Source organism: Clinocottus analis, unplaced genomic scaffold (genome assembly GCF_023055335.1).
Source record: "Clinocottus analis isolate CAN_PGR_092001 unplaced genomic scaffold, fCliAna1.0.p SCAF_1, whole genome shotgun sequence".
NCBI lineage: Eukaryota > Metazoa > Chordata > Actinopteri > Perciformes > Cottidae > Clinocottus > Clinocottus analis.
In genome coordinates this window covers 24,750,435-24,761,818 of record NW_027175820.1, presented here as the reverse complement: position 1 = coordinate 24,761,818, position 11,384 = coordinate 24,750,435, and the positions used below count along the sequence as shown (strand labels likewise).

Here is an 11,384-nt window from a genome sequence, read left to right as displayed (position 1 = left end):
CTGTAGAGATCAGCAGCGCCGAGGGTCAGGTGACTTCAGTAAAGAAAGAGCGGCACATAAATACAAATAAACTAGAAATCCATGTAAAACATTACCTGTTAAATGATTTATGAGTAGTTTACCTGTAACGTCACAAGCAAAAAGTATTTATTTGTAGGAAACATTAAAACTCGGTTTCCAGTCTCCCACTGCCTAAAAAAATAATAATCATGCTTTTATGTTAATGGTTAAAAACTGACTAAACTGTCAAATGCAAAAAAAATAAATTAAATCCAGAAAATTTGAACGACTGCTTAAAATTTTTATGAATGTCATTTGCCAAAATATCTTTTTTAAATAAAAAAAAAATATATATATTTAAAAATGTACAAAATGGGGAAAAGTGTAAATATCCTAAAAAATGTCAATTTTTTTTAAAAATTAAAAATCCATATGAAATCAATAAGGCAGGAAAGCTAATCTAAATCAAAGTTAATTATATTTTAAGTGTTTAAAGTTAGAAATCAACTCCCCTCAACGCGTGTGCGTCGTGGTCCTCACAAGGTCAGTAAAACAAGAGCAAACACACACAGCAGCTTTAAAACAGTAAATCACTTTTTAATTTAGTTCTCTCGTCGGCAGGTGAGCTCATTTCTTTAAACATGATGACGAATGAAGTGCGCTGGCAGCAGAAGCCCGACAGGATTTGAAACATGCTCCGTTCAGACGCGTCCGTGGACCCACACCTTCACAAATAAAAACCTCTACGGTTCAGCTCTTGACCTGGTAGAATAAAAAGATAAGACAGACCATCGCCGGACACAACGGTGGCAGCAATACACAGGATTGCCCAAGCAGTAAAGTACACGTTCCTTTAAGAAACAGGGAGAGAGAACGCGAAAAAAATAACCAAACCTCTGGGTTTTTCAGTCCCCAATTCAAGTAGTATTTACCCCTTTTTTCTTTTTCGTGTGTTTGCGTGTTTTTGACTTTTGTTTCTTTAATAAATTCAAAGTTCAGCGTGAAAAATAATCAAAAATAATACATGTGGTGGTGGAGAAAGATGGGTTTAAAAAACAAATAAAAAAAGAGGAGGAGGAGTGACATTCTGGATTCCTCAGAGGGAAACAAAAAGCAGCAGGTGGAGGAAGAGGAGGAGGAAGAGGAGGCGGCCATCTTGATGAGATGCATGGTGGTGAGCTCTCAACCGAAAACCTGCGTCAGTTACTCACAGAAATACTTGAACGCTCACGTTTTAGGAGAGAGAACGAGGAGGAACCGGGTCAGAATCAGGACGAGTGTGTGTGAGAATGTGTGTGTGTGTGTGTGAGAGTGTGTGTGTGTATTAATTCCTGCTTGTTCTGCAGTGTAAAGATAGAGTTTGTTACATTTTATGTTTGGGTCTAATTGCTGCTGGAGGTAAAAAACAAAAAGGAAAAGAACTAACAAAAGAAACTGTTGAATCCAAATCGATAATCTAACTGGTGTGTGTGTGTGTGTTGGTGTTTGTGTGTGTTTGTGTGTGTGTGTGTGTGTGTTGGGGTTTTTTCGTCTTCCTCACTGGCGCTGCTGGGTGGCGTAGCGGCCCTCGCTGGGCCCGGTGCCGCGCCCGGAGCCGAAGCTGGGCTTCTGTGCCATGCCTCCGCGGGTGGGGGGGCCTCTGGGTCCTCCTCCTCCTCCTCCACTTCCTCCTCCTATTCTCTCTCGGGGCCCTCCGGGTCCTCCCGGGCCGCGGGGCCTGATGTCCCGCCTGTCGCCCTCGCGGGCCGACCGGGTCTTCTTCTCCTCCACGTTCAGCCGGACGTCGCCTCGGAACTTGATGGGCTGAAGAGACGAGAGAAAAGTCTTTTTAGTTTGCCAAAACGCGTTTCATTTCTTCTTCTCCAGTGTAAAAAGCGGCGGCGGCGGCGGCTCACCCGGTTGCTGAGGATCTTCTGCACCGGCTCGGAGTCGTCGAACACCACGAAGCCGAAGTTGGGCAGCTTCCCCCCGCTGTTGATCCTGAGCTCCAGGACGGTGCCGTACTCTGAGGACGAGACGGAGCCATGAGGGAAGCGCCAAATAATAATTAGATTACATTTTTTTAAAAGTCTACTCACGCTCAAAGAACTCCTTGAGCTCCGTCTTGTCCACGTCGTGCGGGACGTTCCCCACGAAGAGCTGCTGGGCGTCGGGGTACCGGACCACCCGGCGACCCTCGGTCTCGCCCTGCTCGCCCTCACGGACTGAAGGACAACGAGGAGGAGGAGAAGACGAAGAAGAGTCTTAAAATCTACGAGTGACGTCATGTTTAGAGGCTCTGAACTCTTTGATGTTTGGATTTTGAGTTCATGAGTCAGAAAACCTCACAACTCATTTGGCTTTTATTAACGCCAGAGTTCAAACATTTTGACCAACTTCCCATGAGCAAACATTGTGTGAAATGTGTGTGTGAACAGTACAAAGTGATAAAATGTAGTATTTAAACTAACAATGAGGATTCAAAGCATACAGTAAACCTTAAAGGACTCAAATGAATGAGAGACAATAGTTTATTAAAAGAATAAACATTAATAAAGATGCCTGTTTGTATGCTGCTGATATGTTGAGCCTCTTTCTTTAAAAGCATGTTAATTATGATCATCATCGTGTGTGTTATTGTGTGTAATAAAGTGTGTTATTGTGTGTAAGAGAATGTATGTTATTGTGTGTAAGAGAATGTATGTTACTGTGTGTTAGAGTGTGTGTTAGAGAGTGTGTCTGTTAGAGTGTGTGTTATTGTATGTTAGAATGTGTATGTTATTGTGTTAGAGAGTGTATGTTATGGTGTGTTATTGTGTGTAATAAAGTGTGTTATTGTGTGTTAGAGTGTGTCGATATGTGTAAGAATGTGTGTGTTATTGTGTGTAAGAATGTGTGTGTTATTGTGTGTAAGAATGTGTGTGTTATTGTGTGTAAGAATGTGTGTGTTATTGTGTGTAACAATGTGTGTGTTATTGTGTGTAACAATGTGTGTGTTATTGTGTGTAACAATGTGTGTGTTATTGTGTGTAACAATGTGTGTGTGATTGTGTGTAACAATGCGTGTGTTATTGTGTGTAACAATGCGTGTGTTATTGTGTGTAACAATGCGTGTGTTATTGTGTGTAACAATGCGTGTGTTATTGTGTGTAACAATGCGTGTGTTATTGTGTGTAACAATGCGTGTGTTATTGTGTGTAACAATGCGTGTGTTATTGTGTGTAACAATGCGTGTGTTATTGTGTGTTAGAGAGTCCATGTTATTGTGTGTAATAAAGTGTGTAATAAAGTGTGTTACTGTGTGTTAGAGAGTGTATGTTATTGTGTGTAATAAAGTGTGTTATTGTGTGTAAGAGAGTGTGTGTTATTGTGTGTTAGAATGTGTGTAAGAGTGCGTATGCGTTAGAGTTTGCGTGTTAGAGAGTTTGCGCGAGTGTGTGTATGTTATGTGTGTTAGAGTGTATATGGTAGTGTGTGTGTGTGTGTGTGTGTGTGTGTGTGTGTGTGTGTGTGTGTGTGTGTGTACCTGGTCTGGGTCCTCGGTGCACAGGGGGCGGGCCTCCAGGCCTCGGCTCCCTCGGCCTCTGGTCTCTCTGCGGTCTCTGCGTCGCCGTCTGAGACTCTGCCTTCACGTCGGCTCTGGGCTGAAAGAGGCGACGCACACGTCAGCGACCGAGCGGCTTCACGCAGCTTCCGCTCGTCTGTTGCTCAACGCTTACCGGTGCCGCGGGAGCGGCTTTGACGACGTGGGGGGGGATTCCTGACACCGGGACGGCGCCGCTGGGGGGGAGGTTCTTACTGGTGACGGACGCCCAGGAGAACGGCTGCGGGGAGGAGACGTTTAGTGCCGGCGGACGGACAAAGATCCCGTCTTTAAAAACACGGCGGCGAGGCCGAGGCGGCGGCGAAGACCTACCCTGTTTTCTTCTGGGGCGGCGGGCGTGGGCTCTGCGGGCGTGGCGGTGGAGGAGGCGGGCTCAGCGGCGGTGGGGGCGGCGGCGGCGCTCTTCTCTTTCTGGTCGTCGGAGGCGTTTGTGTCCGCCTCCGTCGGCGTCGATGCCGCTGCAGTCGGCGTCGGCGTCGTCTCCGGCTTCAGCTCCACGACGTCGAGCTCCTTCTCAGACTCCGCCTCCGGACTCGCCACCTCTTCCTCCTCCTCTTCGTCATCATCGTCACCAGGAACCGTCGGCTCTGAACTAAAAATAAAAAAAGGCGGTACGAGACGTTAAACCTCGGACGGCCGCGTTTAAAATCACCACAAATAGTTTAATAACCACATTATAAAAGGAAAAATAAATAATTTTTCGCAGCGATGAAGTCATTTTTAGGACCATGAAAACATATTTAAATATTTAAAGTTCAGTGTTTTCCAATTCATTTTGAAACAAAGTCAACTTCCAGATGATTTCACGGCATTTGAACCGCCACTTTGCACACAGACTTGTTTGAGTTCCCTCTACTTCTCGTCATCGTGGTGTTTTTTCCACAGAGGACCGGACGTGGATGTTTTTGTGCTTCAGAGTCACAGACACGAGGCAGAAGAGCACATGAAAGCAGTGGAAGCGGTGGCAGCGTACCAGGGCGTCGGGTCGTAGAAGGAGGCCGACTCTTCCGGGGCGACGTCAGGGGACGGGATCCTCTCCTCGATCTCCTCCACCTCGTCCTCGGACTCTGGAAAAACAACAAAAACTAAATTAAAAAAGATCCCACTTTGTTCCCCTTCCAGAGGAGGAAAAGCGACATGAAGTTAGAAAATGTGCCGCTGCTCTAAAGAATGAAGGAGAATCCCGCGGCTGTTTAGAAACACGATGTCAGAGGGTTCAGAGTCGTGCGCCGGCGCCGGGCCTCACCTTCTGGAGGCTCCGAGTCGGAGTCCCCGAACACCTCGTCCTGGTAGCGGAAGACGTCGTTGTGGACGTAGAATTTGTTTGCGACGGTGCCCTGAAGGAGGAAAGACACGAATCATCACAAAAACGCCATCGGAGACGGGAGGGGGAGGGGCTGCAGAAGAAAGGGGGCGGGGCTACGGACCTCGGGCGCCAGCACGAAGGTCTGCATGAACTTCCTCATGGGCTGCATGTTGTTGGACAGCTCGCCCATCACCTGCACCACCACGCCCTCCGTCAGGGTGGCGTGCGCGTCCACGTGCCGGATCTTCGTGTGACAGTCGCGGAAACTCAACGCCATCACGCGCTTATGGATCTCCTGCAAGAGATTATTGATCAATTATTAACTTTAATGTTTCTGCTCAGTTTAATCTGCCTTCATTCTGAGTGTTTGGGACTCTTTTGTCTCCAGACTTTAAGGAAACTTGCTGCTTTGACCTCTAAGAAATAAATATTTTATATTTTAGTAACATAACTGCAGTCCAGACTTTGTTCTGCACAGCGTGATGTTGGAATATGAAATTGTGGCTTTTTTCTTCTTCTAGCTGCTGGGATTAAATTCATACGAGTGTTTTTCTTCCCAACACGTAATAATTAAAGTTTTTTAAGTTTCTGACTAAAAAAGGGTTTGGTACAGAGAACATTCAGGCGAGGACTTTAATATTTTCTTATGTACCAAACCGTATATTTTACTTATGGTGTTTAATACAGCAGTTTGGGGCTTTTTATTTCATAAAACAAGCTATAATTTACAGTTTTATACAACAATCTTTCAGTCTGCACAACCCTAGAGGCAGGGATTGGTTTTTAATTTGTTTAAAAAATGTACTTTTTGTAGATTTATATCGTTACAAAAACAGTTTAATATATTTATGGGCTGGGCGATGTGGCGAAAACATAAAAAAACACAACATATTGGACCAAACAACCATCCGTAATGTGGATTTAATGACTAATATTAGAGCAATCTGATGAGGTCATCGCTGTAATGCAGACAGAGGACACTGATGTGCTTTAATAATATTAAAAACCTCTCTAGTCCCACATCGAGGATATTATATAAACATATTATGTTGTATAAATAGACAGTACGCACACTTTCAGTTCTACATTCTCACTCAAAGTGTTTCTCATTTAAAGTTTCAAAGAGGAAACCGCAACAGAAATGCGACAGCTTTGTAAATTAATAAATATTCTCATTCATAACGGGTTTTTCATTTTTAAGGCTGCTGCTCGCAGACCGACGACCTCGACCTTCCTCTCAGAGGTCGCGCGTGGAAGCGAGACGAGAGCTTTTTATCCCACTCACAGATTGTCCGTAGACGGCCTCCACCGGCTTGCCGTTGTTGTCCAGGCCGCCGTGCACGTAGGACGAGTTCTTTCCATAGAACCTGAAGAGAAGAAGAAGAGGAAGAGGAGGAGGAGGTATGTTAGTTCCACGCAGGAGTTTTTTTTACACACCTTTCCATTCATAAAAACGTCTGCCGGCGAGGCTCTGACCTGTGCAGGTAGTCGGGCGCCTGGTTCAGCAGCGTGTAATACTGTCGGACAAACTCTCGCCCGACCAGCTGGGCACTTGGCTTCTCCATCACCATTTCTTTGGTCAGCTGGAAGTCTCTGCGAGGAGGAAGAGGAAAAAGACGAGGAAGAGTTAGATGTGGCTTCTTAAAAACAGAAAAACTTGATAGTTTGAGTCATTTATAAAAGGAAGAAATCAGCTTCCAGCTACTGAAATGTTAACGTTGTGGTATATTGTAAATTCGCATTTACTATTTTCTGATATTAGACCAAAATATTTAACCGATCGCTTATTTGTCAACATTAGTCTGGACGTCCAGAGGCTCAGGGAGGGCGGCCATGTTGTCTTTGCTGCCAGACGTCACACACGGTGATTAAAAAAGTGATTTTTTTGGTCTGTTTAAAATTGAAGACAAAAATAACTTTTTGACCTTCGAACATGGACTCAGGATGCGGTTTCATTGCAGGGGCAGTTTGCTGATCCAGAGTCAGTCACTGCAGAGAGTCCTCACACTAAAGATGGCGACGCGAGCCGGTAGACGACCGCACGATTAATCATTTTTGCAGACAACCGCGCACTGGACACGCACGTTCCTGACCTCAAAGTGTCCTAGAAGACGCATCCTTATGAGGACATTTTGTTCCTCCCACTGACCCCCACCCTCCTATGAGGACTCATCTAAAAACACTATGAATATATCTGTTTTTCAGTTGCAATGCCTCGATCGGAGACGGACGGTTTAGGGCGATTTTCACATTGAAGCCTCCTTCTACACGCCCACATTCTTCCGTTTCCTGTACATTTTGCATTTGTTTGTGATAAGGCGACTGTGGCATTAAAAGGCGAACCTCCACCTTCGTGAGTGTTTGCACATGGGGCCGGTGCGCCTGTCGGGTTTGATGGATTGCACATTTAAAAAGCAAGTTTTTAAGTCCCTGCTAGCTGATCGTCGTACTACTGAGACGTACAACTAAAAACATAAAAGGATGGTGATGATCTACGTCAACGATAAGATGAAAGCTAAAATCTCGCTTTGTGAATAATGGGTGCAACATGGATGTTGTATTCTGCAACCTGGAGAACTTCACCATGTGAATAAGTGTCACACGCAGTAGATTTTAGGGCTTTAGTGATCAAATGGCACCAGATTTAGCGCCAAAAACACCGCAGAACAAACAGTAAATGGTCTAAAAGTAGAGCGCAATCAATGATAAGGAGGCGAAAAAAAACAGCCACCAGACTGTCTGCCACACCTGTCCACACAACCAAGCCATCTGTTTTGGCAAACGGCCCCAGCAGCACACACACACACACACACACACACACACGCACACTGATCCACCAGGATTAAGCCAATCACCTGTGAGGAGTAGCCCCAAAGAGCTGCAGGTGTGCTGGGCTCCTCAGGTCAGAGATAGAGATAGAGATAGGAAGGAGTGGTGGTCGGTGGGTGGGTGGGGTTAGGAGCCAGAATGCATCCAAGTTTATTTGAAGATATGAAGTGCATATAAGGGCATGGCTGCATCCGCAGGGAGCAGCTTGTGTAGAAAAGTGCAAAGCATGGCAGACAAAAGGCCCCAACACGTGTCTTACCGGCTACTCTGAGCAGCTGGTGATGGGCAAGTTAACCCGGTTAATGGACTCATATCACGGGGGGATGCCTATCGGGGAACCGTTGGAAAGATTGTGGAGAACAAAGAAACAAAATAAGTAAGATTGTGAAGGAGAGAGGGGACACGGAAGGGAGGGAGTCACGACTGGATGGGAGCTTGGAGTGGGCTCCACATGGGCGGTGGGTACATCCTGGAAAGGCCCAAAGTGAAAACCCGAGCCGGGATGTCGATCGTTATACCCGGACATTTTTAACACAGCAGCGACTGCTTCATCCCCTGCCGGCACTTTAAAAGTGCATCACCGCCAACACACGTATCGTTTAATTTACAACATAACCGCCGCGCTAACCGGCCATCACGTCCTCGCCAGGATGTAGACGGAGCCGTGAAAAAAAACGCGACCCCCAGTTAATCTACCGACCACGACACAGGGAAACCCCGTTTGCGAATTGTTGTTCTTTTTAAATCGAAACACGTGACTGTTTGTGAAATAAGTATCAACTTACCTGTGGGTCGACTATCAAAAATAAAATCGTCGATTTAGAAAACGGAGTGATTTCTTTGAATCACCTCGGCGGCTTCGCAACGTGCTTGAGTGCTCGGTTACCGGTTTCAGCTCCGCAACCGAACGTGATATCCCGCCTCTTACGAGACGTCCGACCAATCAGATCGAAGCCGCGCGACCCTTCCGCCAATCATTTTAGCGCTACGAAGGGACAGGGGAGGGGCTTCTTAAAATCTCGGCCAATCCCGATACACTTTGTCGGCGCCTTGCGTTTCTCCACAGGGCCAATCGCGTCACAGTAGCGGCCGGGAGGTGCGATGGTTTAGTCGACCTGGGCGTACCGATTTCTGCTGGAGCATTGCGAGCAGCTAAGGCGGTGCACCGGAGTCTCTTCTCCGCGTAGGGGCGACACAACTTTATTATTTAATTACAGCGGATGACTCATCAAATATCGTGCTGTTTTACTGGTGTGACGTATGAAAGAGGTCAAACTCCGCATCTCAGGGGTTGTTTTGGTCACAATTCACCTCAAACAGCTCCTAAACATGCATTCAGTTACCTGCTTTGTTTTCCTCTCTCCACGTCATTGCAGGTCCTACTTGCTGTTACCCTTTTTCCTGCCATTCAAATCACATGACCACCTGCTCACCTGCTCCCCATTTCCCTGATTAGTCATGCATTACACACACCTGCACGTTCTCAAAACCTCAATCCTCAAAATATATGTTACCCAATATGGAGCTTTTTATATTGCATGTTTCCAAAAAATGAATACATGACCCGAGAGCATCTGATGCATGAATAGTGTTTGGATCCTAAATCCTAAAATATACTTTTTGCAAATACATGCACGCAGTTGATACACAGACAACTAAAAGGTTGTGTGTGCATTGAAATGCCACACTCCATTAGCAATCACCTGCACCCAGAATGCACCTGTAAAAACACCTGCAACCTTCTAGTAAATGTGAACTCCTTTAAATAGGATTCAGGTTTGCTGATGTGTACAACAATGAAGGCCAACTTCTGAGGGACTGTACACTGAACACGTATTACAATAATCGGTACTTTGTTTACAACATGTTCACTGCTCACGTCTTCTTAAAAGCCATTGTTCTGATACGGCCATGAGACTTGTGAATAAACACTATTTATAGATGCCAAAGATGCTAAATTGTGTTTTTAATGCAGCACAAATGCAAAACAATAAAACGTATTCAAGTTTGTATGATGTTTGCTTTTTCAAGAGGTGTGAAATATCTTGCGGCTTTTTCCACTCAGGAAATTTTTTTTTAAAAATATATATATACATGAATATATATTTAACGCACTATTTATGCACTTTTTTTTTAGATGCGCAGGTGTTACAAGCTGTAGTAAAGTCCCAGAGTGTGTGTGTGTGTGTGTGTGTGTGTGTGTGTGTTAACAGACGTTACACAGAAAAGAAGCAGAAAAAAGACTCGGCACCGGCCTCAAAGCCCTCTGAGCCTCAGGGTGGGTGGGAGGGACCGAGAGGAGGCGGGGCCTCTGTGGGGGGGGAGGAGCCTCTGTGGACGAGGGCCCCGCCTGTTGTTTCACATTCCTGACACCGGAGTCTGGATGAGCGGGTGGGGATGGTAACAGGGTGCTCCGTCTCGCTCGTCTCCCAGGGGACCGCGAGCAGCTCGGCGTCTCCACACTTTATGTAACACTCTGATCGGCCATGAGGGCTTGTAGTGAAATCTACTCTTCAGTGCTTCTTTGAACCAAATGTTGTCTTATGGCCTCGTTGTTTGGGCTTTAAGACGTGGCTTTCTTTAGATTAAGAAGAAAAACATTCATATTGTTGTTTGTTGCAGAGGAAAACTCGTTTTTCAACATGTTTGATTTCCAGCTTTTCACTGATTTAAAGCCACAAAGTAAAAATAAATACATGTGTGAACTTTAGGTTTAACTCCACAGAGGGAGTTTTATTGTGTTGAAATGACCCGTGTACGTCTTACACACACGCTTTCACCTACTGACTGATTACACACTTTCCTCACAGGAAAGAAACACAAAAGCTCACTAATGATTTGTCAATAACAAGCGGGGATTAATGTTGGAGACAGCGAGTGATTTTGAGACCACACCCGCCTGTCAATCAAAAAGGCCACGCCCCCAAAACAAGGTCTATATTCAAGCCTTAAAATAATTTAATTTGGTGAGTTAAGTTTGTATGGTTGTTTTGAAGATTGCTCTGGTTGTATAGAAGTACATGCTTCATGCGTTGAAGCTCCATTTTATCTCCTGACCACCTGGGGCGACTTCTCTGGTTGTATAGAAGTACATGCTTCATGTGTTGAAGCTCCATTTTCTCTCCTGACCACCAGGGGGCGACTTCTCTGGTTGTATAGAAGTATATGCTTCATGTGTTAAAAGCTGCAATCTCTCTACTGACCGCCAGTTAGCAACTCCTATGGTTGTATAGAAGTATAACTTCATGTGTTTAAGCGACATTCTCTCTACTAACCACCAGGGGGTGACTCCTCTGGTTGTATAGAAGTCTATGCTTCATGTGTTAAAGCTGCATTCTCTCTCCTGACCACCAGGGGGCGACTCCTCTGGTTGTATAGAAGTCTATATAAGTGACTACTTCTCTCTTGATGTATTCCCTCAGTAAACATTGTGAACACGAGTTTATGTCTCAATTTCTAGTTTCAAGTCTTCTTCTATACAGCATGATGTTCATTTAGTAAATTATGGTCATTTAGAGTCAGACAGACGCTTTAGAGGCGGGGCTACAAGGTGATTGACAGGTCTCTACTCAAGGCGTCTCCAGCTGTAATCCAAATTAGCGAGATCTCAGCACGATTTCGACGCCTACGTATGGAGGCCGTTGTGCATTTCCCATATTTATATAT

General features: G+C 45.4%; 1 protein-coding gene across 1 annotated transcript; it reads right to left on the bottom strand.

Annotated features, from left to right (window-relative positions):
* Positions 1 to 576: 576 nt before the first annotated feature.
* g3bp1 (GTPase activating protein (SH3 domain) binding protein 1) lies at positions 577 to 8,675 on the bottom strand. The gene is made up of 12 exons (XM_068572114.1): positions 8,504 to 8,675; positions 6,366 to 6,482; positions 6,175 to 6,256; positions 5,011 to 5,184; positions 4,830 to 4,920; positions 4,557 to 4,650; positions 3,896 to 4,175; positions 3,699 to 3,803; positions 3,506 to 3,623; positions 2,079 to 2,204; positions 1,896 to 2,005; positions 577 to 1,803 (listed from the first exon to the last, which is right to left on the bottom strand). The coding sequence occupies exons 2-12, from the start codon at positions 6,458 to 6,460 to the stop codon at positions 1,537 to 1,539; spliced, it is 1,542 nt and encodes a 513-aa protein (XP_068428215.1). The 5' UTR covers positions 6,461 to 6,482; positions 8,504 to 8,675; the 3' UTR covers positions 577 to 1,536.
* Between the last annotated feature and the right edge of the window lie 2,709 nt (positions 8,676 to 11,384).

Excerpts from the sequence above, each read along its gene's own strand:
- g3bp1 (XM_068572114.1), bottom strand. The coding sequence starts at position 6,460 with ATGGTGATGGAGAAGCCAAGTGCCCAGCTGGTCGGGCGAGAGTTTGTC. Across the intron at positions 6,257-6,365 it reads GCGCCCGACTACCTGCACAG|GTTCTATGGAAAGAACTCGT; the intron begins GTCAGAGCCTCG and ends TCTTCTCTTCAG. Across the intron at positions 4,176-4,556 it reads TTCTACGACCCGACGCCCTG|TTCAGAGCCGACGGTTCCTG; the intron begins GTACGCTGCCAC and ends TTTTATTTTTAG.